The sequence below is a fragment of the Sapajus apella genome, unplaced genomic scaffold (assembly GCF_009761245.1).
Source record: "Sapajus apella isolate SASKATOON/1434 unplaced genomic scaffold, GSC_monkey_1.0 scaffold73, whole genome shotgun sequence".
NCBI classification, from domain to species: Eukaryota; Metazoa; Chordata; class Mammalia; order Primates; family Cebidae; genus Sapajus; species Sapajus apella.
Genome location: NW_022437013.1, coordinates 8159433 through 8181128, shown reverse-complemented (window position 1 = coordinate 8181128; position 21696 = coordinate 8159433). Strand labels below are relative to the sequence as shown.

Here is a 21696-nt window from a genome sequence, read left to right as displayed (position 1 = left end):
ACTGTAATCAAAAGACTACAAAATAAAAACACTACTTAATGGAAATGGCTGCCTCTCCAAGTTTTTTTTTCCTCCATAAAAATAACATTTATTTAAAAAAATTACACACAGTAAACTTCATTCTTTTTGGTGTACAAGCCTATGGGTTTTGACAAATGCACATACTTATGTAACTACAATACAGATACAGAAAATTTCCATTATTAAAACAAATTCCTTGTGCGACCACTTTGTAGTGAAGGAGCATTCCAACCTTAACCCCTGACATCCATTGAATTTTTTTCTCCATCCCTATTGTTTTGCTTTTTGAGAAAATCATATGGATGGAATCAAACAGTAAGTAGCCTTTTGAGTTTGGCTTCTTTTACTTAGTAAAATGTATTTAAGATTCATCTATGTGGCTACATGTATATTTCATTAGTTTTTATTGCTGAGTAGGATTCCACTGTATGGATATACTACAGTTTATCTATGCACCAGTTGAAGGATAGCCTTCATTTTTATGTTCCTTAATTGCAGTGGTCTTTAGGTCTAGTAAAAAGCAGAGGTGAGATTTTCTACCTAACAGAAAGCAGTTCCTTCTAAAAATGTCCAGCTTAGAAGTATGCCCCGGGTAACATGTGCAGGAGGCTACACCAGGATAATTTATTCCTTGTCACTTAAACAATATCTGAAATTGGAGTGTTAATCCTAAGTGAGCAGTGTATCAAAGAAATAGGAGTTTGTTCTGAGTATAGTCAGATAATATCACCAGAGTAGGCCTGAAAAATATTCTGGAAGCCATGCCATTGGCAGAATTAAAAAAAAAAAATTTAGTTAAAAAAATGCTGAAAAAAGTAAAAATCACCCCGAATCACATCACGTTAAAAATTTTACAAAGTAAAAGTCCTCCTTCAGCCTGTTCAATCCCACTTCCAAAGGTTTACAACTTTCTATGTCTATTTCCCAGCTTTTTCTTAAATTTATTCAGAAATATCTATATATACATACTATACATATATTAATGCTTTTGTATAAAAATGTATTCACACTATATATATTTCTGCATCTTGTTTTTTAACTTAAAACACAACCTTGGACATGAGTACAGGTCATAATATATTCATAGATACACTTCACTATTTTAATAGCTGCATAGTATTGTACTAAATAGATGTGTTGTAAGTCATTTACCCATTTTCCTACCAATGGACATCCCTACTTTTGAGAGTTTTATTGAGATATAATTAATACACCACACAATTCACCCATTTAAATTGCACAATTCCTGGTTTTTAGTATATTCAGAGTTGTGAAATCACCACAATCAATTTTAGAACATTTTCATCAACCTCTAAAGAAACTTCATACACTTCAGCTATTACCCCCAGCCCTTCCCATTCCCCCAAGCTCTGTGTCAGCCCTAAGCAACCACTAATCCACTTTCTATCTCTATATATTTGCCAATTCTGGATACTTCATAGAAATAGTATCATATAATATGTAGTCTTTTGTGACTGTCTTCTTGCACTGGGCATATTCTGAGTTCTTCCAGAAGTGTTCCCTGCTCTTCTACTTTTTGAGAGTTTGTGAAGAACTTGTATTATTTTTCATGAAAACTTTTTTAGAATTCATTTAAGAAGCCATTTGAGCCTGGGGTCTTCTTTATGGGTATCTTTTAAAATACTCATTTAACCTATTTACTTGATACGGGTTTATTCAAATTTTCTATTTCTATATTGGTTTCGGTAGTTTGTATCTTCCTAGGAATTTGTTCACCTCATCTAGGATAATTTATTGACATAAAATTATTCATAATATGCTTTCATAATCTTTTTTATTTCTACAAGGTCAGTAGAAACGTTCCCTCCTTTATTTCTGATTTCAGTAATTTGATTCTCCTTTTTTCCTGGTCAATCTAGCAGAAGGTGTGTCAGTTTTATTGATCTTTTCACAGAATCAACTTTAGGTTTCACTGATTTTTCTCTACTTTTTTTTTTACTCTATTTCACTTGTTCTCATCTAATCTTTTGTATTTCCTTCTTTCTCCTGGCTCTAGGTTTAGTTTGCTCTTCTTTTTCCAGGGTCTTAAGGTGTAAAGTGAGATTAGTGTTATGATCTTTCTTCTTAAGTATAGGCATTTATAACTATAAATTACACTGCAAACATCACTTAAGCTGCATCTTGTAAGTTTCGGTTTGTTGTGTCTTCATTATCATTCATCTCAAAGAATTTTGTAATTTCCTTTATGATTTTTTTCTTTGATGCATTGGTCATTTTTTGTTGTTGTTGTTCTTTTGTTTTTTAGAAACAGGGTCTTGCTGTGTTGCCCAGGCTGGTCCTCAATTCCTGGCCTGAAGGGATCCAAGGGATCCTCCCACTTCAGCCTGGCAAAGTGCTGAGATTCCAGGCATGAGCTACTGCATGCAGCCAGTCACTTACAAGTGTGTCTGATTTCCACATATTTGTGAATTTCCCAACTTTCTGTTATTGTTTTCTAACTTCATCCCATGTGGTCAGAGAACATGTTTTACACGATTTCAGTCCACTTATATTTATTAAGGCTTGTTTTATGCTTAAACTTATGGCCTACTTTGGAGATGTTTCATATGCATTCTGATGTTGATGTATTATACCTATGTTTCATATATATTCTGATGTTGGGTGGAAAGTTCTACAGATGTCTTTTAGGTCAATTTGCCTTATAATGTTGTTCAAGTTTTCTATTTCCTAGTTTATCTTCTGTCTAGGTGCTCTATTATTGAAAAAGGGGTATTGAATATTCCAACTCTTTTTATGGACTTATCTATTTCCTCCTTTCTTTCAGTGTTTGCTTCATGTATTTTGGGATCTGCTGTTAGGCGCATAAATATTTATGGTTGTTACATCTCACTGATGGATTGACCCTTTTATCATATAAAAATTTTACTCTTTATCTCTAATAACATCTTTTTAAGTCTATTTTGTCTGGTATTAGAATAGCCACTCTAGCTTTCTTATGGCTTTGTGTGGTGTATTTGCTTTCCAGCCTTTTACCTTTAATCTCTTTCTATCTTCTAATCTAAAGTGTGTCTCTGATAGATGGCATGAAGTAGAATCAGACTTGTTCTGACAATCTCTGCCTTTTGATAAATTGCTGAATCCATGCATATTTACTGTTATTTTGATATATGAAGATTTACGACTGCCATTTTACTGTTTGTTTTCAATGTGCCTCAAGCTTTTTGCTTCTCCATTCCTTCTTTTGCATTGAGTATTTCATAGTGTGATATTTACATTTGGTTAATAATATTTTTTATTTTTTTAAATATATTACCTTAGTGGTTGCTCTAGGGCTTACCATACACATCTTAACTAAACTAACAGGATTCAGATAAATACTAACTTAATTCCAAAGTAACAATCCTATTCCTATATAAACCCACTCCCTCTTTGTGGTATTATTGTTATACATGTTATTTCTATACATTATAAACCTAACACACATTATTATAATTACTTAATATAATTTTACATCTTTAAAACAAGCTGAGAGAAGAATGTTTATAGATTTTTTTATATTAAACTTATTTCCTATTTCACGTTCTCTCCATTTGTTCCTATTGATTTGTGTTACCATCTGGAATCAGCTCTTTAGTACAACAAGTTTTGCTTCTACTCAGCTTCTTTGCCCTGTTATTCGCAAATATATATTTTATATGTTATAGGCCAAACAATGCAACTATATACATATTGTTTTATATAATTGCTTTTTACATTAGTTAAGAGAAAAAAAATGCATAGATTGTTTCTGATAATTACATAATTATTTTTGCCTGTGCTCTTTTGCTGCATGTGCGTAGATTCAGATTGCTGTCTGAGGTCACTTGCTTTCAGCCCGAAGAACTTCCTTTTGTATTTCCAGTAAGTCAAGTCTGCCAGCAACAAACTCTCTTAGTTTTTGATTATGTGAGATGTTTTATTTCACCTTCATTTTTGAAAAATAATTTTAATGTATATAGGATTATTGGTTGACAGTTATTTTCTTTGAACGCTTTGAATGTGTTATTCCACTGCCACTGCCACTGTTTCTGAGGAGATGTCAATTGTTAATTTTATTTGAGTTCCTTGGTAAGTGATGGCTCATTTTTCTCGTATTGCTGTCAAGATTTTATTTTTGGGTTTTCGCATTTTTCTTATGATGTATCTGTTTGTAATTTCTTTTTTCTTCTGGGATGTATAGGTTAATGTCTCTCATCAAATTGGGGGTATTTATAGCCATTATTCCTTAGAATATTTTTCTGCTCCTTCTTTTCTCTTCCTTTTTTCCTGTACTCCCATTACAAATATGTAGGAATGCTTAATGGTGTCACACAGGTTCTATACTCTTGCTCAATTTTATTCATTTTTTTCTTTCTGTTCTTCAGTCTGGATAATATCTCAGTTCATCTTCACAACCCAATGAGGTAAGTAGCATTACTATCCTCACTTTACAGATGAAGAAAGCGAGGCTCAAATTAAGTGACTTGCCAAGGTCACTGAATGTTAAGAGTGGCTGTACAGGTCTGACTCCAGTTTGTACTACTTCCTCTATATATATTATCTTTTTATTTTCCAGAAACCATAAAAAACAACTGGGGGATTTGTGAATGGCATCTATCTAGAGGACTCTTTCTTCCCACTTCCCTTTGGTATTCTTTGCTAGTATGTTCCTCTTCTAAAATTCATATGCCTAATATTTAACATATATTAGACACTTAATCAATGTTTATTGCTTTGAATTCAATGATTAATCAATGGTTGCTAGCTTAAATGGCTATGAGAACACCAACATTTTGATCTAAAAGATTTCACTAGAAAAATATATAGCTTTTTGAAGACTGGTAACTTGTGGAGGAAGCATTCATTAAATATGTCAACTGACTTATGAAACTACCTACTATTACTGATGAGAGTTCTGACTTAATAGCATTTGTTGAAGCTTAGGCCTGGGGTCCTGCTCTTTTATTTACTAGGTGGATGAAATATGGACAAATGGGCTCTAGTAAAGAAATATTTCAACATTCAATTAGTTTTTTATTTCTGTATATAGGAAGCAGTCTAAGAAAGAATGTTATCCCTAGGGACAAATATTGAGGACCCCAGAAAAATTATAAAGATTTTAAAAAATCCTTAGGAATAATCCCTTGTAATTATCCTGAGAAAATAATACTCTTAGCACTCTACCGTTAATACTCAGCATATCATCTGTCCCATATAGTTTTCGATTATATAATAGAAAATGTTTTCTACTAGTTCTTTCCAAAAGTTGAAAGGGGTTTCCTGAATTACTTTTTTCCCCTCCCTCAGTTAGTTTTTCCTCTTCAACTCCAAACAAGCTGATGTCTATACATAAATCCTAGATCCAAGATTCCAGCACAAGAAAGACCATCCAAGACCCACAATCTATATCTATTCTAGCTACCACTTATTTCTGTAGTGCTACCTGTAGCACATGATACGAGAGAAGTAGCTTGGAGATTTGACCGTTGCTTTTTGTTCTTTCCAAACTCTATCACCAGTATTTTCCCACGTAGTTTATATCCATTTACTAGATGCAATGCTTGCCATGCTATCTCCTCATCTAAAAGAGAAAGAATAAATATCAATTTACATAGGACTTAATAATTCAATTCTATTCCGTGTCTAGTATTGGTTATTTTGCCTTGGAGTTAAATGTAAGCTATAAGGCCATATAATTATTTGATTTTATCATTTTTTCTATAATCTCCCATTTGCATTATTCAGCAAAGTTAAACTAATGGCTAAAAATAATAATAAAAACTCAAAATGGGTGTTTGAGGGTGTCTCCTAATTCAAAGAAATAAGTAGAGAAACAAGGATACAGGCAATGTGCTAAAGAATTCTAAGCTATTAGTAATTATACACAAGCCTCTATCTTAGGTAACTGATTATAAGTACTGTGAGAACCAAATTATTTTCAAAATGAGTAACACAAATAAAATAAGTTATCATGTTATTAAGGGCACCTTGCCACTTTATGTTTTTCAGTGGGAGAGTGGTTCTGGGCCACCTTACTGGGATAAATAAGTTTAAGAACCCTTGCAGGTATATGGGTTGAAATGTGAGAATATATACTATATGCCGGGAGTATTCGACTTATGGGTCTAAGAGCCTGGATGTAAGAAATAAGGAAGGGGTGATTTATGGCCAAGAGTTTGTGGTGTCATAAGTAGACAAATAGACTAAACCAATTTTGTTTCATATATATATGAAACAAATATATACTACAAATTTTTTAAAGTGTATAGCTTTTAAGATTAGTGAAATGGCTACACATTTTAAAGTCCTTGCTTTATAAAGCCTTTTTATTAAGTATTTTTTCAATTAATACATCATATCATGTGGAGTACCCATAAACTGTTTTTTAAATTCAAAAGGGGTTCTTATCCTTGAAAAAACTGAAAACTACTGATATAGAGGATTTAAAAATCTTTAGTATGATAGGAAAGATGGTACAAGACTGTATGAAGACAATGGAGGGGGTCTTAGCAGTACTCATGTGTAAAATCACTTGCCTACACATAGATTAATAGGCTATTTAGAAATGACGATACTTTAGGGACAATGAATGGTACAGATCCTACAAAGCCTCCCCACAAAACAACATATTATCTGGTCTGTCACAGAAACTAAAATTCTTATATTATTCTTCCCTTTGGACTAGAAGCCATGCATTAATATGCAAATAATATTTAGAAGACTATCATCATCTACTAATTATGAATTAGTATTAAATTAGTACATTAGCTTGCACTCACTGAGTCCTAAAGGAACAGGGCATAAGGCAAGTACATGTGTTCTGATCAGAATACTAATACATTAATTAATGAGTAATCTAATTATAACTTGGAATAGAAATCCTATCGTCAGTGAAGGGAGTATAGATTTTGGTAGGGTAAGAAAGAAGTATCAAGACTGGGAAAAATTGAGGACGCTGGGGTAATGTGGTCATGCATTGTCAATGGAGGAGAGGAAACACAGAAAGAAACACTGAAAACATATTTCTGTTCCTTCTCTAGTTCTCACATGCTGTGGAGAAATCAAAGGACTATATCTAAATTAGAGAGGTTATAGGTAGTCTCCAGTGAACTGAGGGGCAACTGAGTAATCATCTGGATGAAATTACTTACTGGGAAAGGTGATGAAAGCCTGGCCCCTCATTCGTCCAGTCATCATTCGGAATTGAATTGGAGGTCCTTTTTTCTCCTGGAACCGAGCGAACAATGACACAAGATCTCTTTCAGTCACCCGAGGGCTAAGATTCTTCAGGTATAACACCTAAAATAAATTGAGGATCAACCAAAATATCATATAAAGGAGGTAAGGCAACTCTTTTCTTCTTCTTTTTGTTTTTTTTTTTTTGAGACAGTTTCACTCTGTCACCCAGGCTGGAGTGCAGTGGTGTAATCTCGGCTCATTGCAACCTCCGCCTCCCGGGTTCAAGTGATTCTCATGCCTCAGCCTCCCAAGTAGCTGGGATTACAGTCATGTACCACCACACCTGGCTAATTTTTGTATTTTTAGTATAGATGGGGTTTTACCATGTTGGCCAGGCTGGTCTCGAACTCCCAACCCCAGGTGATCCAACCACTTTGGCCACCCAAAGTGCTGGGATTATACGCGTGGGCCACCGCTCCCAGCCATAAGGCAACTCTTTCATTATCATTAGAATTAGTTTCACATAAAAACGGTGGATTGAACACATTCATTTAATTTCATTCCATCCAGAAAACTCTCTAAAACTATGGGAACCTTTTTTTTGTTGTTTTTTTCAGAAAGAGTCTCACTCTACCAGCCAGGCTGGAGTGCAGTGACATGATCTCGGCTCACTGCAACCTCTGCCTCCCAGGTTCAAGCAATTCTCTGCCTCAGCCTCCCGAGTAGCTGGGATTATAGGCGCCCACCACTATGCCCAGTTAATTTTTGTATTTTTCTTAGAGACGGGGTTTCACCATCTTGGCCAGGCTGGTCTTGAGCTCCTGACCTCGTGATCCACCCACCTTAGCCTCCCAAAATGTTGGGATTACAGGCGTGAGCCACCGCGCCCGGCTACTATGGGAACTTAAAAAAACAAAAAACACAAACCAACAAGGTCAGGAGGAACAAGAAAAGGAGATAACAGCAATAGTCTGGAAGATGAAAAACTGGATGAGCAGGAACCAACTCAGCACACTGAAGAAAGCTGAATTTTAAGCTGGTAGTGCAGAAAGATAAGAACCCACCTGTCACCACTTAAGAATCCTGAAATAGTTCCTGAACTGACTATTTCACTTACCTTCAGAAATAAATGTGAAAGGATGGGGTTAAAATAAGGCAGCTGGGTTGAAGGCTGTCTAAAAGCCAATTTGATCTTTAAATACCCTCCCTCACAATATACTATGGGGTAAAAGAAAACTTGCCAATCTTGATAGAATACTTGAGGCTTATCGTCAGAAGACAAGGAATGCTATACATAGTTGAAGATCTGAATATTGTTTCTGAAAACAAGGAGACTAAGAGAAAGAATGCATACTAAATGTTGAGGTGCTCCAAGACCTTGCCATTTGGCTCCTAGAATGCTGGTAGTACCCTCCTAACAAAGAGTTTGGAACAGTATTCTCTGGGAAAACTGGTAAGTCCTAGGAGGAAAGATATACAAATACTGACTTGGGATGAGGAATTTCTCCAACAAATGGCCCAGCCAGACCACTTTAAAGTGAAGCTCAAAGTTAACAAGTGCCACTTGTGTGCTTAGAGATTCCAATCTGCTTTTTGGTCCCTACCTATAAAGTTGGGCATGGATTATCAGGCAACTTAGGAAATCCTCTAATGTTAAAGAGAGAACACAACAAACATACAGAAAAGAAAAGAAATAGGAGGAAAAAACTTCAACAAACCATAACTAATATCCCCAGAAAAATAAGATAAATTATTCCACCTATTAGGCATGGGAGGGTAGATGCGGTGGCTCACCCCTGTAATCCCAGTGCTTTGGGAGGCTGAGGTGGAAGGATCGCTTGAGTCCAGGAGTTTGAGATCAGTTTGGGCAACACAGAGAGACCCTGTCTCTACAAAAGGTACAGGGTGGCATGTGCTACTTGTAAGCAAGTAGCACGTGCCACCACAACTGGCCAACTTTACAAGTCTCAGCTATTTGGGAGGCTGAGGCAGGAGGATTACTGGAGCTCAGGAGTTTGAGGCTGTAGTGAATTACGATCACACCACACCACCACACTTAAGCCTGGGCAACAGAGTGAGACCCTTTCTCAAAACAAAAAAAAAACAAAAAAAACAAATCAAGAGAAGTAAAATGAGCTCTTATATGTGACTGAACTTAAGATGTTATCAGCTTCAAACAGATTGCTTTACCATGCCCTATACCTATAGGAGATATACAGAGGAAAATGAGAAATATATGAAAGTACGTCACTACCAAAAAACCCAATGAACCATAAAGGAAGACAGCTGACAGAGAGACAAAAGAGCTAAAAGAGAGACAGAAAAAAATGAACAAATGTTAATAGTAAATCCTTTGCTAGCAATAGTTACATTAAATATTAATAAACTCCCCAAAAACAGAGTACCTGAATGGATAAACAAGATCCAACTACATGCTAGCTATTCTATGAGGCCAGGATTACCCTGAAACCAACCCAGACAAAAACATTATAAGAAAAATACAGACCAATATCCTTAATAAACACATGTAAAAATCCTCAACAAAGTATTACCAAACCAAATTCAATAGCACATTAAGAAGATTACACAACATGACCAAGGGGGATTTATCTCTGGGATGCAAGGATGAATCAATATACAAAAATTGATCAATATCACATATTAATAGAAAAAAATATTAAAAATTATATGATCATCTCAATAGATGCAAAGTATTTGATAAAATTCAACACTGTTTCATGATGAAGACACTCAACTACTAATAAAATGAAATTACCTCAACATAATAAAGGCCATATATGTAAAGTCCACAGCTAACACAATATTCAGTATTAAAAAACTAAAAGCCTTTCCTCCAAGATCAGGAACAAGGCATGGATGCCTACTCTCACCACTTCTATTCAGCATAGTACTGGAAGTTCTCGCCAGAGCAAATAGGCAAGAAACAGAAGTAAAATGCATCCAAATCAGAAAGAAAGAAGTAAAATTATCTCTGTTCACAGTTGAAATGATCATACATGTAGAAAACACTAAAGACTCAACAACAACAAAAAATTAGACATCATACTAAACAGAGAAAAGCTGAAAGCTTTTCCTCTAAGAACTGGCAAAAGACAACAATGCTCACTCTACTCTCACTACTCTTATTCAACACAGTAGCGGAAGTCCTAGCCAGAACAATTAGATAAAGGAAAGACGTAAAAGGCATCCAAAGCACAAAGGAAGAAGTCAAAATATCCCTGTTTGTAGACAACATGATCTTATATCCAGAAAAACAAAACAAAACAAAAAACCTAAGAAACTCTACCAAAAAGCTCTTAGAACAGATACACAAATTCCGTACAGTTGCAGAATACAAAATCAACATACAAAAATCAGTAGCATTTCTATACATGAACTGCGAACTAGCTGAAAAAGAAATCAAGAAGGCAATATTTATAATAGCTACAAAAAGCAAAATAAAATACCTAGAAATAAATTCAATCAAGGAGGTGAAAGGCCTCTACAAGAAAAACTACAAAACATTGGTGAAAGAAAGTGAAGAGGATATAAACAGAAAAATCAGTTGTGGTTTCTATACACTACTAATGAACAATATGAAGAGAAAATTAAGAAAGTTATCCCATTTACAACAGTATTGAAAAGAATCAAATACTGAACAGAGGACTTAACCAACGAGGTGAAAGACTTGTACTCTGAAAATTGTTACAAATGTTGCTGAAATAAATTTTAAAAAACACAAATAAATGAAAATATACCCTGTGTTCATGGATTAGAAGACTTAGGATTAATATATCCATACTATCCAAAGCAGTCTACAGATTCAATGCAATCTCTAACAAAGTCCCAATGGCAATTTTTACACAAATAGAAAAAAACAATCCCCAATTTCATATAGAACCACAGATGACACCAAATAACCACAACAATCTTGGGAAGAACAAGGCTAGAGGCCACACACTTCCTTATTTCACAATATTTGATTACAAAGCTACAGTAATCAAAACAGTATGGTATTGGCATAAAAACTGGACAAATAGGTCAATGGAACCAATTTGAGAGCCTAGAAATAAACCCATGAAGCTACAGTCAACTGATCTTCCACAAGTGTGCCAAGAATACAACATGAGAAAAAGATACATCGGATTATCCAACATTATTTTAGTTTGTTGCACAAATTCTTCCAGCTTTAGTCATTGGAAGCTCTTTCATTAGCATTTCCTTACTTTCTGGCACTACAAGATGTGCAAGGCTTATCTTGTATATTTCCCGCCCCAATATTAGAAGCAGCCATTTCTCTAAGGAGCCCTAGTTCATTTTATTAGAGAATCGTATTAGAAACCAAGATATGGATACTGAGCAAGCTCACTGCTACTGGGGTGTCCTTTCATTTGGGTCCTTTCAGCTCACAGAACAAAAAATATGTGTTTATACTAATCCATGTATACATAAACACATATAAAGATTTCTATATGTAACCACTTGTATCTATATTAAACATGAGTTCATCCTGATGTCTCCAACTGTAAACCATTATCACATGGATCATTCCAGCTTCCTCCCTTTACTTATCTGTGATTCCAATAGTGAGAAACCTGGCTCCCACCATCTGCCATCCATTTACTTAATTGTTCCATTCCATCATGCATGTATAACAGTATCAGAATTGTTACTCCCCAAGTAACCAGTACCCCCCATGGGACATAACCTTATCAACAAGGCTACCGTGCTTATGTGAAGTTCCATTTGCTTTTAGTCTTTCAGACTCCACATTATTTCCAAAGATGCTTAGTCCAGTATCTTTTCCCCAATCCTTTCAATGAGGTTGCTTTATATATTTGTAATACAGTTAGATTCTCTTCTCACTGTCTGCATTCTTTCCTAGGGTCCCTCAACCTCCTAAATGAGTTTTTAACATTTGTATACATTAAGTGTCATTCTTTGTGCTATGTAGTTTAACGGGTTTTGACAAATGGATGTCTTGCCTCTACAATTACAGTATTCTACAGAATAATTTGGTCTAAAAATTCCCTGTTTTCATCTACTCCTCCCTTCTCCATTCCCCTCAAACCTTTGGCAGGCATTTAGCATCTGTCTACGTTTTCCCTCTTCCAGAATGTCATATAATGAAATCATACAATATGTAGTCTTTCCATACTAGCTTCTTTCAGCTATTAATATGTATCTAAAGTTCTTCTATGTCTTTTTGTTGCTTGACAGTGCATTTCTTTTTATTGCTGAATGATACTCCATTGTATAGATCTGCCACAGGTGAATGTCTCCATTAACTTATTGGAAGACATCTTGACTGCTTCCAGTTTTTGGCAATACGAATAAAGTTACTATGAACATTCACATGACAGTTTTTGTTGAACACAGGCTTTTCAAATCAGTAAGTAGGAGTGTAGTAGTTGGACTGTTGGTAAAACAATGTTCAGCTTTGTAAGCAGTGGCCAACCTGTCTTCCAAAAAGGTTGTAGTTCCACCAGCAATGAATGAGTCCCAGCCTTCATTACTATGAAATATATCCATATAAAAAAAACTGCAGCCAGGCACAGTAGCTCATGCCTGTAATCCCAGCACTTTGGGATGCCAAGGCAGGCAAATCACTTGAGGTCAGGAGATCAAGACCAGCCTGGCCAACATGGCGAAACTCCATCTCTACTAAAAGTAGAGAATTAGCTGGGCATGGTGGCTTGCACCTGTAGTCCCAGCTACTTGGGAAGCTGAGGCAGGAAAATTGCTTGAACCCGGGAGGTGGAGGTTGCAGTGAGCTGAGATCACACCACTGCACTCCAGCATGAGTGACAGAGAGTGAGACTCCATCCCCAAAAAACTAAACAAAACTGCACGTTTATCTTCTGCATCTATAATTTCTTAAAAAGTTCCTGTTGATCTGCATCCTTAATAGGATTTGGTATTGTCAGTTTTATGGTGGACTTTAGCCATTTCTAGTAGGTGTGTAGTGGCATTTCATATTTTTCAACTCTGATGACAAAGATGAGCTTCTTTCTGCATGCTTACTTGCCATGTATATATGTTCTTTGGTGAGGTGTCTGTTCTTAGTTTTTACCCATTTTTAAATTGAGTTGTATTAATATTGTTGAGTTTTGGTAATTCTTTGCATACTTTGAATGCAGGTCTTTTATTAGATATGCATTTTGCAAATATTTTTCTAGTCTGTGGCTTCTCTTTTGATTCTCTTAAAAATGCCTTTCATATAGCAGAAGTTTAAAATTTTAATAAAATCTGACTTATCAATTGTTCCTTACATAAACTGTACTTTTGGTGATATACCTGATAAATACATCATCAAACACATTAATCTTTTTTCTTCTAGAAGTTTTATAGTATTGTGTTTTATATTTAGGTCTATGATCCATTTTGAGTTAATTTTTATGAAGGATGTAAGGTTTATATCTAGATTCATTTTTTTTGCATGTGGATATTCAGTTGTTCTAGCACCATTTGTTGAAAAGAGTATTCTTTCTCCACTAAACTGTCTTTGATCCCTTGTCAAATATCAATTTACTATATTTATGTGGGTCTAATCCTTAGGTCTCTATTCTGCTCCATTGATCCATGTGTTTTTTTCCCCCATCAACACCATGCCATGCTCCTTGATTATAGTAACTCTTGAAGTTGGGTAGTGCCAGTCCTCCAAATTTGTTCTTCTTCAGGAAGTGTGTTACATGTTCTGGGTCTTTTGTCTTTTCATATAAACTTAGAATCAGTTCCTAAATATCCACAAAATAGTGTACTGGGATTTTATTGGGATTGTGTGGAATCTACAAATCAATTTGAGAAGACTGATATCTTAACAATGTAAGTCTTTCAATCCAAGAACACAAAATGTCTGTTTATTTAGATCTTCCTTAATTTTTCATCAGTTTTATACTTTTGTGCATATAGAACTTGTACATTGGTAAATTTATACCTAAGTATTTCATTCCTTTTTGGTGCTATTGTAAAAAGTGCTGTTTTTAATTTCAAATCCCAATTGTTCATTTCTGGTATAGAGGAAAGCAATTGACTTTTGTGAATTAATCTTGTATCCTCCAAGCTATACTAATCTAGTTCCAAGAGTTGTTTGTTAGTTTGTTTTTTTGGCCAGTTCTTTGGGATTCTCTACACAGACATACATGTTACTTGTGAACAAAGAAAGCTGTATTTTTTTTCCTTCCCAAACTGTATACTTCTAATTTCCTTTACTTGTTTTATTGCTGTAGCTAGTACTTCTAGTACAGTTTTGAAAAGCAGTAGGGAAAGGGGACATTTTTGCCTATTTTTGATCAAAGTAGAAAGCATCTAGTTTCTATTAAGTATGATGTTAGCTGTGGGTGTTGTAGATATTCTTTATCGTTTTTTGTTTTCATTGTACTGTCTTTATCTGGTTTTGGTACTAAGCTAAGGCTGGTCTCATAACATGAGTTAAGAAGTGTTCCCTCTGCTTTTTTTTTTTTTCTGAAAAAAGACTGTAAAAAATGAATATTATTTTATATGCTTCAATTTTCACCCTTCTCTTATCCATATCAATTGTACTTCGTTTTATAATGTTTTTAGTAATTGCCTTAGAGTTTGCAATATACATTTACAACTGATCTAAATCTACTCTCAAATAAAACTATACTACTTCCTTGATAGTGCAAATACCTTGTAACAGAGACAGATTTGTATATATATACTAATTCCTGCAACCAATCCCTTATAATGCTGTTACTCATTTCACTTATCCATCTGCTATAATTATCTAACACATTCCTATTACTTTAAAAAGTTGTATTTTAGATCGTTTTAAAATGAGAAAATAAAAGATTTTATTTTACCTTAATGCATTCTTCTATGCTCTTCCTTTCTTTATGTAGATCTGAGTTTCTGACTTATATAATTTTGCTTATCTCTGGAGAACTTTTTTCGAAAGCATTTTCTTCCTACAAGGTGGGGTTTACTGGTGAAAAATTCCCTCACTTTTGTTCGTCTGAGAAAGTCTTCATTATTTTCCCTTCACTTTTGAAGGATCATTTTTTTCTTCCTGGATAAATAATCCTAGGTAGGTGTTTTCTTTTCTTTTTTTTTTTTTTTAATTGTACTTTAGGTTCTGAGGTACATGTGCAGATCATGCAGGATTGTTGCATAGGTACACACATGGCAATGTGGTTTTCTGTCTCTATCCCCCCGTCACCTACATCTGGCATTTCTCCTCATGTTATCCCTCCCCGACCTCCCCACCTTCCCACTGTCCCTACCTTGGCGCCCCCCAACAGACAGCGTATGATGCTCCCCTCCCTGTTGCCATGGGTTCTCATTGTTCGACACCCGCCTATGAGTGAGAACATGCAGTATTTGATTTTCTGTTGTGTCAGTTTGCTGAGAATGATAGTTTTTGACACAAATATTTCACTCTACTCTCTTGCTCGCACAGTTCTGATGAGAACTTCTGATGTAATTCTTATCTTTGTTTCTATATAGGTAAAGTGTTTCTTTTCTCTAGCTGTTTTTAAAATCTTTTCTTTGTTTTTCGGTAGTTTGAACATGATATGCTTAGGTGTAGTTTTGGTATTTATGAGTATTTGGTATTTATCCTGCTTGGTGTTCTTGGAGCTTCCCAGATCTGTGGTTATCTGCTATTAATTTTGGAAAATTCTCAGCCATTATTACTTCAAATATTTCTTCTCCTTCTTTTTCTCCTTTTGGTATTCCAATAACATGTATGTTATACTCTGAAATTGTCCCACAGTTCTTGGATATTCTGTTCCTTTTTTTTCAGTCTTTACTGATTCCTTCCTTGGCTGTTTCCAACTGACTGATGAGCCTGTCAAAGGCATTCTTTGTTACAGTGTTGTTGATTTCTAGCAACTCCTTTTGATTCTTTCTTAGAGCTTCTCTCTGTTTACATTAGCCATCCAGTCTTGCATGTTATCTACTTTCATTCATAGCCTACTTAGTATATTAATCGTGGTTATTTTAAATTCCACATCTGATAATTCCAAAACCTGTGTCATAACTGAATTTGGTTCTCATGCTTGTTTTGTCTCCCCAGACTTTGTTTTTGTTTGTTTAGCATACATTATAATTTTTTTTTGTTTTAAACTGGACATGATCTATCAAGTAATAGGAACTGAGCCAAAGAGGCTGTTAGCATGAGGTTTTATGTTAATCTGGCCAGGAGTTGGGCTGTGCTTAATGTTTGCTGTAGCTGTAGGTATCAGAAGTTTTCATTTCTTCTAGTGTCTTTTTGTCTCCCTTGTTTCCTTTGTGCTTACAAAAAACAAACAAACAAATCTCCTTAAATAGAGTCCGACCCTTGCAGGTCTTTCAGCTATAATCCATGATTATTATACTGAAGCCCTGTTGATGTGGTAGCAAGGTGTGAAAAGTGAAGCATTCTTCACTCCTATGATGAAGTCTCAATCTTTTAGTGTGCCTATGTCTCCAGCCTGTAACCTTCACAAGCATTTCACAGCTTTTTTTTTCTCTCTCTTAGATGAGACAGGAAAGCCAGAAGAGCCTGGAGTTGGATAAGGCTTTGGTAAAGTTTTCTTTGTGGGATAGCCCTTTGCTAGGTAGAAAGTTCTGGATACACTTAAAAATGATTGTGTTTCCTCTCTTCATGCCAGAAACAAGAGATTTTTTTTTCTTAGCTCTTTACCTTGAACCTTGTGGGGTTTCTGGAAGTAAAAAAATCCTCTAAGACTATGGCCCCTCAGGAGTTTTGTCATTCCCACACTAGTCTACACTCTACCTCTAGCAATTTGTCAGTTACCACCTAAGTGTTTCTACCAGTTTATGGCACCAGTGCCTTTTGCTCTTGATAAGCAAATCTAGGATGTGATTTTGTGTAACTGTCTGTTTCTCCAGATTTCAGGGTTGCAGTTTGTCCTGTGACTTCAATTTTCTGCTGGGTCTAAGAAAAGTCATTGATTTTCAGTTTGTTCAGCTGTTTTTCTTATTGTAAGACAGGAGTGATGACTTCTAAGGACTTCACATGTTGAAGCTGAAACTAGAAATCTGCAACTAGTTATTTGTATTCAAAATTATGTTTGTGAGTTTCATCCACATTGATACCTATAATTCTATTTTATTCATTTTCTCTACTGTATAGTATTCTAGTTTATAAACATACCATGTTTTACCAATACTCCTAATGAACATGAATGTTTCTCACAAACAATATTACAACAAGCAGAAGTGGCTGTATTCATTTATATTCCCCCAGAGGTAAATAAGCAGAAGTGGCTGTGTTCATTTATATTCCCCTAGAGGTATATTAGAGTTCTTACTGTTTCGTTCTTTCTTTCTCCTTTTTTTTTTTTTTTTTTTTGAGACAGAGTCTCACCGCAACCTCTGCCTCCTGGGTTCAAGAGATTCTTATGCCTCAGCCTCCTGAGTAGCTGAGATTACAAGTGTGTGCCATCACACACAGCTAATTTTTAGTATTCTTAGTACAGATAGAGTTTCGCCACCATGGCCCGGCGGATCTCAAACACCTGACCACAGGTGATCCGCCAGCCTTGACCTCCCAAAGTGCTGGGATTACATGGAGTTCTTATTGTTTCATATGCTCACCAATACTTGGCATTGTCAGGCCTTTAAATATATGCCAGCATTCTAAGTACTAAATGTATATATCATAGTATAGATTTATTTTGCACTTTCTTGATTACTAATGAGATTTCTTAAGTTTATTGGCCATTGGTGTTTTTGCCTCTGTGAATTGCCTGTTATATCTGTTTTTATAAACATTTTTACTGTGCCATTTGTATTTTTCTTATTGATTTGTAGGGAAGGATTTCCTTAAAACGACTCAAAAAGCACAAACCACTGAATAAAATACTAATAATCTGATAACATTAAAATGAAAGTCTTCACTCAACAAAAGACATCAGGAACAATGTTAAAAGGAAAATCATCCACTGGGAGAAGATATTTGCTAAATAAACAACAGAAAGGACTTGTATGCAGAATTTTAGAATAATCCTTATAAATAAATATGAAAAAACAAATATTCGGCAAAGGAATATAACAGGTAACTCACAGAAAGTTGCTGAAAGGTTAATAAATGTTAACAATACATACAGAACCTCACTGGAAATCAGAAACATGCAAATTAAAACAATGAGATATCTTTTCAAACTGATTAGGTTGGGAAAATAAAGAGTGTAATACTCCAAAGTTTTGGCAAGAATGGGAAGAGATCTCTGAAACCCTGTTCATTAGAAGTTGAGATATACATACCCTATATATCACAGTAATTCCACTGCCAGGTTTATAACCTAGAACAATGACTTTTAAATTGTCACTCTCAGACCAGCAGCATCAGAATCTCTTGGGAACTTGGTGGAAATGCAAATTCTCAGGCCCCACTCCAGATCTACTGAGTCAAAAATTCTGGGGGTGGAGACTAACAATCTGTGCTTTAATAGGCCCTCCAGGCAATTCTGATGCACACCAACATTTGAGAACCACTATAACAGTGACACCTTCCCAACACTTTTGTTGAGATCTACAGGAAAAACTGCATTATTCATTGTGGCCCCACACGCACATCTCACATATACACAAACACATATAATATAAAAGCTTTAAGAAACAGTAATTACCTTAACATACTGGTAAGGAATACTTTTTGATATGTTCTATTCTATTCCATTTCATTTAAAAAAATCCTATTGGTTGTGGCCTGCTATTTGTAACCTAAGTTTGAAAAATATTGCCCTAGAAAAAGTCTGGCGTATGTGCAACAAGAGATATATGTAATAATAGTTGTTGCAGAATTATCTGTAATGGCAAAATAACAGAAAGAACAAATCTTCAGGGAAGCTGATAAATAAAATAAATTATGGTCTATTTCTACAATGGAATACTAGATACTTCCTTGTATCTTTGGAAATAAATTTCAAAAACATTATGTATATTGAGTCAAAAAAGTTGTAGAATGATAGAGTATGTCATCTATATAGTATTAGAACATATAAAACTATATGTTATTTGTGAATATACAGCTATGTAGTAAAAATACAAAAACATGCATAGGAATTATAAATAGCAAATTCAGGATAGTGGTTACATCTGGAAAGGTTACATATATAAAATTTGCTATTTATATATTTATTACTTATAAAATTATAAAGAGCAAATTATAGATATTCCTGAAGACTTCCACATATCCCTCACCAATGTAAGGGATATGTGGAAGTCTTCAGAAATAACTATAATGCTTTATTTTTTTAATTAAGCAAATAGGGAAAATATTAGGAACTTATAATGATTAATAAAGGTTGGCTGGATACATAGATATTTGTTATACTATTCGATATAACTTTTGGTATATTAATATTTCATAACAAAAAGTAAATAAAAATCAAGCTATCCTTGAACTAATAGCATAAATACCCCTGAACTATTAGAAATTCAATCAGTCAAAGAAACGATTTTAATATCCCTAATCTAGAATTATTTTTTTTTAATTCAGAGACAGTCAAAAACTAACATTATATTTTGGTTTTGTTTTTTAGACACAACAAAGTATATGCTACAAAGGCTTGTGTTGTCTCTTTGGGTAACATAGTAATGAAGAGTTTTCCAATCCAGATGTAACATATAACATGAATGTGAAATAATGATTTGATCAATAAAATAAGAAATATTTACGTTATTTAGTTACATGTTGGACAATTTCTTTCTTTTTTTTTTTTTTTGAGACAGAGTCTCACTCTGTAGCTAGGCTGGAGTGCGGTGGCACGATCTTGGCTCACTGCAACCTCTGTCTCCCAGGTTCAACGATTCTCCTGCCTCAGCCTGCTGCGTAGCTGGGATTACAGGCATGCACTACCATGCCTAGCTAATTTTTGCATTTTTAGTAGAGAGGGGGTTTCACCATGTTGGTCAGGCTGGTCTCAAACTCCTGACCTCATGATCTGCCCACCTCGGCCTCCCAAAGTGCTGGGATTACAGGTGTGAGCCACCGTGCCTGGCCTTGTTGGATAATTTCTTAAAGCTTATAGGACTTTTTCACTTTGCTGCTTTGCCAATGGCAACTTAAGTCATATGTCATATGAAAGCCAAGTAAAGCATTCTGAAGAGAAGACTCATGTGGTAGCATATACCCTACTCACAACCAGGCAGTCAATTACTGACTAATTCCAGAGGCACTATGGCTACCAGCTATGGTGGTCCTATGACCACTATTTGATTACTACACTGTAGGAAACTGGAGGTTACTTTTCCTTCAATTCAGGGCTCCTAATGGGTATGGACTAGAGTCTTATCAAGATTTCTTTAAAACGCTAAGAGGAGTTCAGGACCTTAGCAAAGTACCAAGAACATTATAGGAAATATGCTACTTACATAGTATGCAAAGAATAAATAGTCAAGGTCAAGGACAAACACAATCACTGTGCCTGTATCATGATTCTTTGGTATCATCAAAGCTAATTTAAAAGGATTACTTTAGGTAGAGGTAAATAAAAGTGAAATCAACCCAGGTTGTTTTACTTGGTTTGGCCTATACCTTGTTTGGTTCCCCTGGATTATATGAAGAAAACATAGGAATTTTTCGGATCTCTTCCTCTGACAAACGATTTCTCTGGATTTCATCTTCTGGGACAAATTCTATTGGCTGCGTCAGCTTCTTAGGCCCAGTCCAACACTGCTCAGGTGAAAAATCAATAACTTTTGCCACATGGAGACTGGGACCTTTACCCTGTGCTGCCTGTTTTCCCTTGTCCTCGAGTAATGATGGGTTCTCAGCTGTGCCACTATCACCCACTGATGGAGCTGAGACCAGTGAGTGGGAAGCAAAGGGTTCACCTCTCATAAGTTGGAACTCTTCAAGACGTTTTTTCATTATCATCTCTTGATAAAAACTTTCCAGGTTGTTCATGGGATCACCTTTGTTCTTCTTTTGGGGTTCATCTGGATCAAGACAAAGAGATAGGGAAGTTCCACAAAGCCTACCAATACAACCTTTGACAAATTAATAAAAATTAAATCCTGGACCTCAGATAAAGAAACACTGCTGGGACAGGTCTTTACGACCTGTGACAAATGACAATGGTATATAGCTATCTTATGATAGGTTATTTCAAGCAGAACTATAGGCCAGAATGACAGTGAGGCAAGTGAGGCACCTAGAGTCATGCAAATATATGTACCTTTAATTGATAAGGACATTTAAAATATAAGCCATATAGCATTATGCTTCACAAAATTAATAATTCCTTAGTATCATCTAATACCAATGTCATGTTCAAATTGTCCTGATTATGTCAAAGTTTTTTTAATACTTGGTTATTCAATTCAGAATCTAAACCTGCCTCTGGCTGTTGTATCTCTTAATATTGTTTTATTCTAAAACAGTGCCTCTTCTCTACTACCCCTTTATTTCATTTTCTCCCTCCTCCATTGATTAAATAAACTACATTTGTTCTATGAACAAACGAATTTGATTAATCATTTTCTGATGGTGTTGTTTAACTTGTTCGTTCCATTCTATTTCTTGGCAGTTAATCTATAACT

At 35.2% G+C, this 21696-nt stretch overlaps 1 protein-coding gene across 3 annotated transcripts in view; it reads right to left on the bottom strand.

Annotated features, from left to right (window-relative positions):
* Positions 1 to 1037: 1037 nt before the first annotated feature.
* Positions 1038 to 21696, bottom strand: part of RBM41 (RNA binding motif protein 41) — a 49745-nt gene continuing 29086 nt past the window's right edge. Inside the window, exons 6-8 of one of the 3 annotated variants that reach the window (XM_032250906.1) lie at positions 20690 to 21093; positions 7152 to 7299; positions 1038 to 5581 (exon numbers count right to left, since the gene is read on the bottom strand). In XM_032250906.1, coding sequence (XP_032106797.1) covers positions 5415 to 5581; positions 7152 to 7299; positions 20690 to 21093 — 719 coding nt within the window. In that variant the 3' untranslated portion in view covers positions 1038 to 5414. Of the gene's footprint in view, positions 5582 to 7151; positions 7300 to 15935; positions 16438 to 20689; positions 21094 to 21696 lie in introns of those variants that run through there. The other 2 variants (XM_032250907.1, XM_032250908.1) reach the window with 2 other exon arrangements.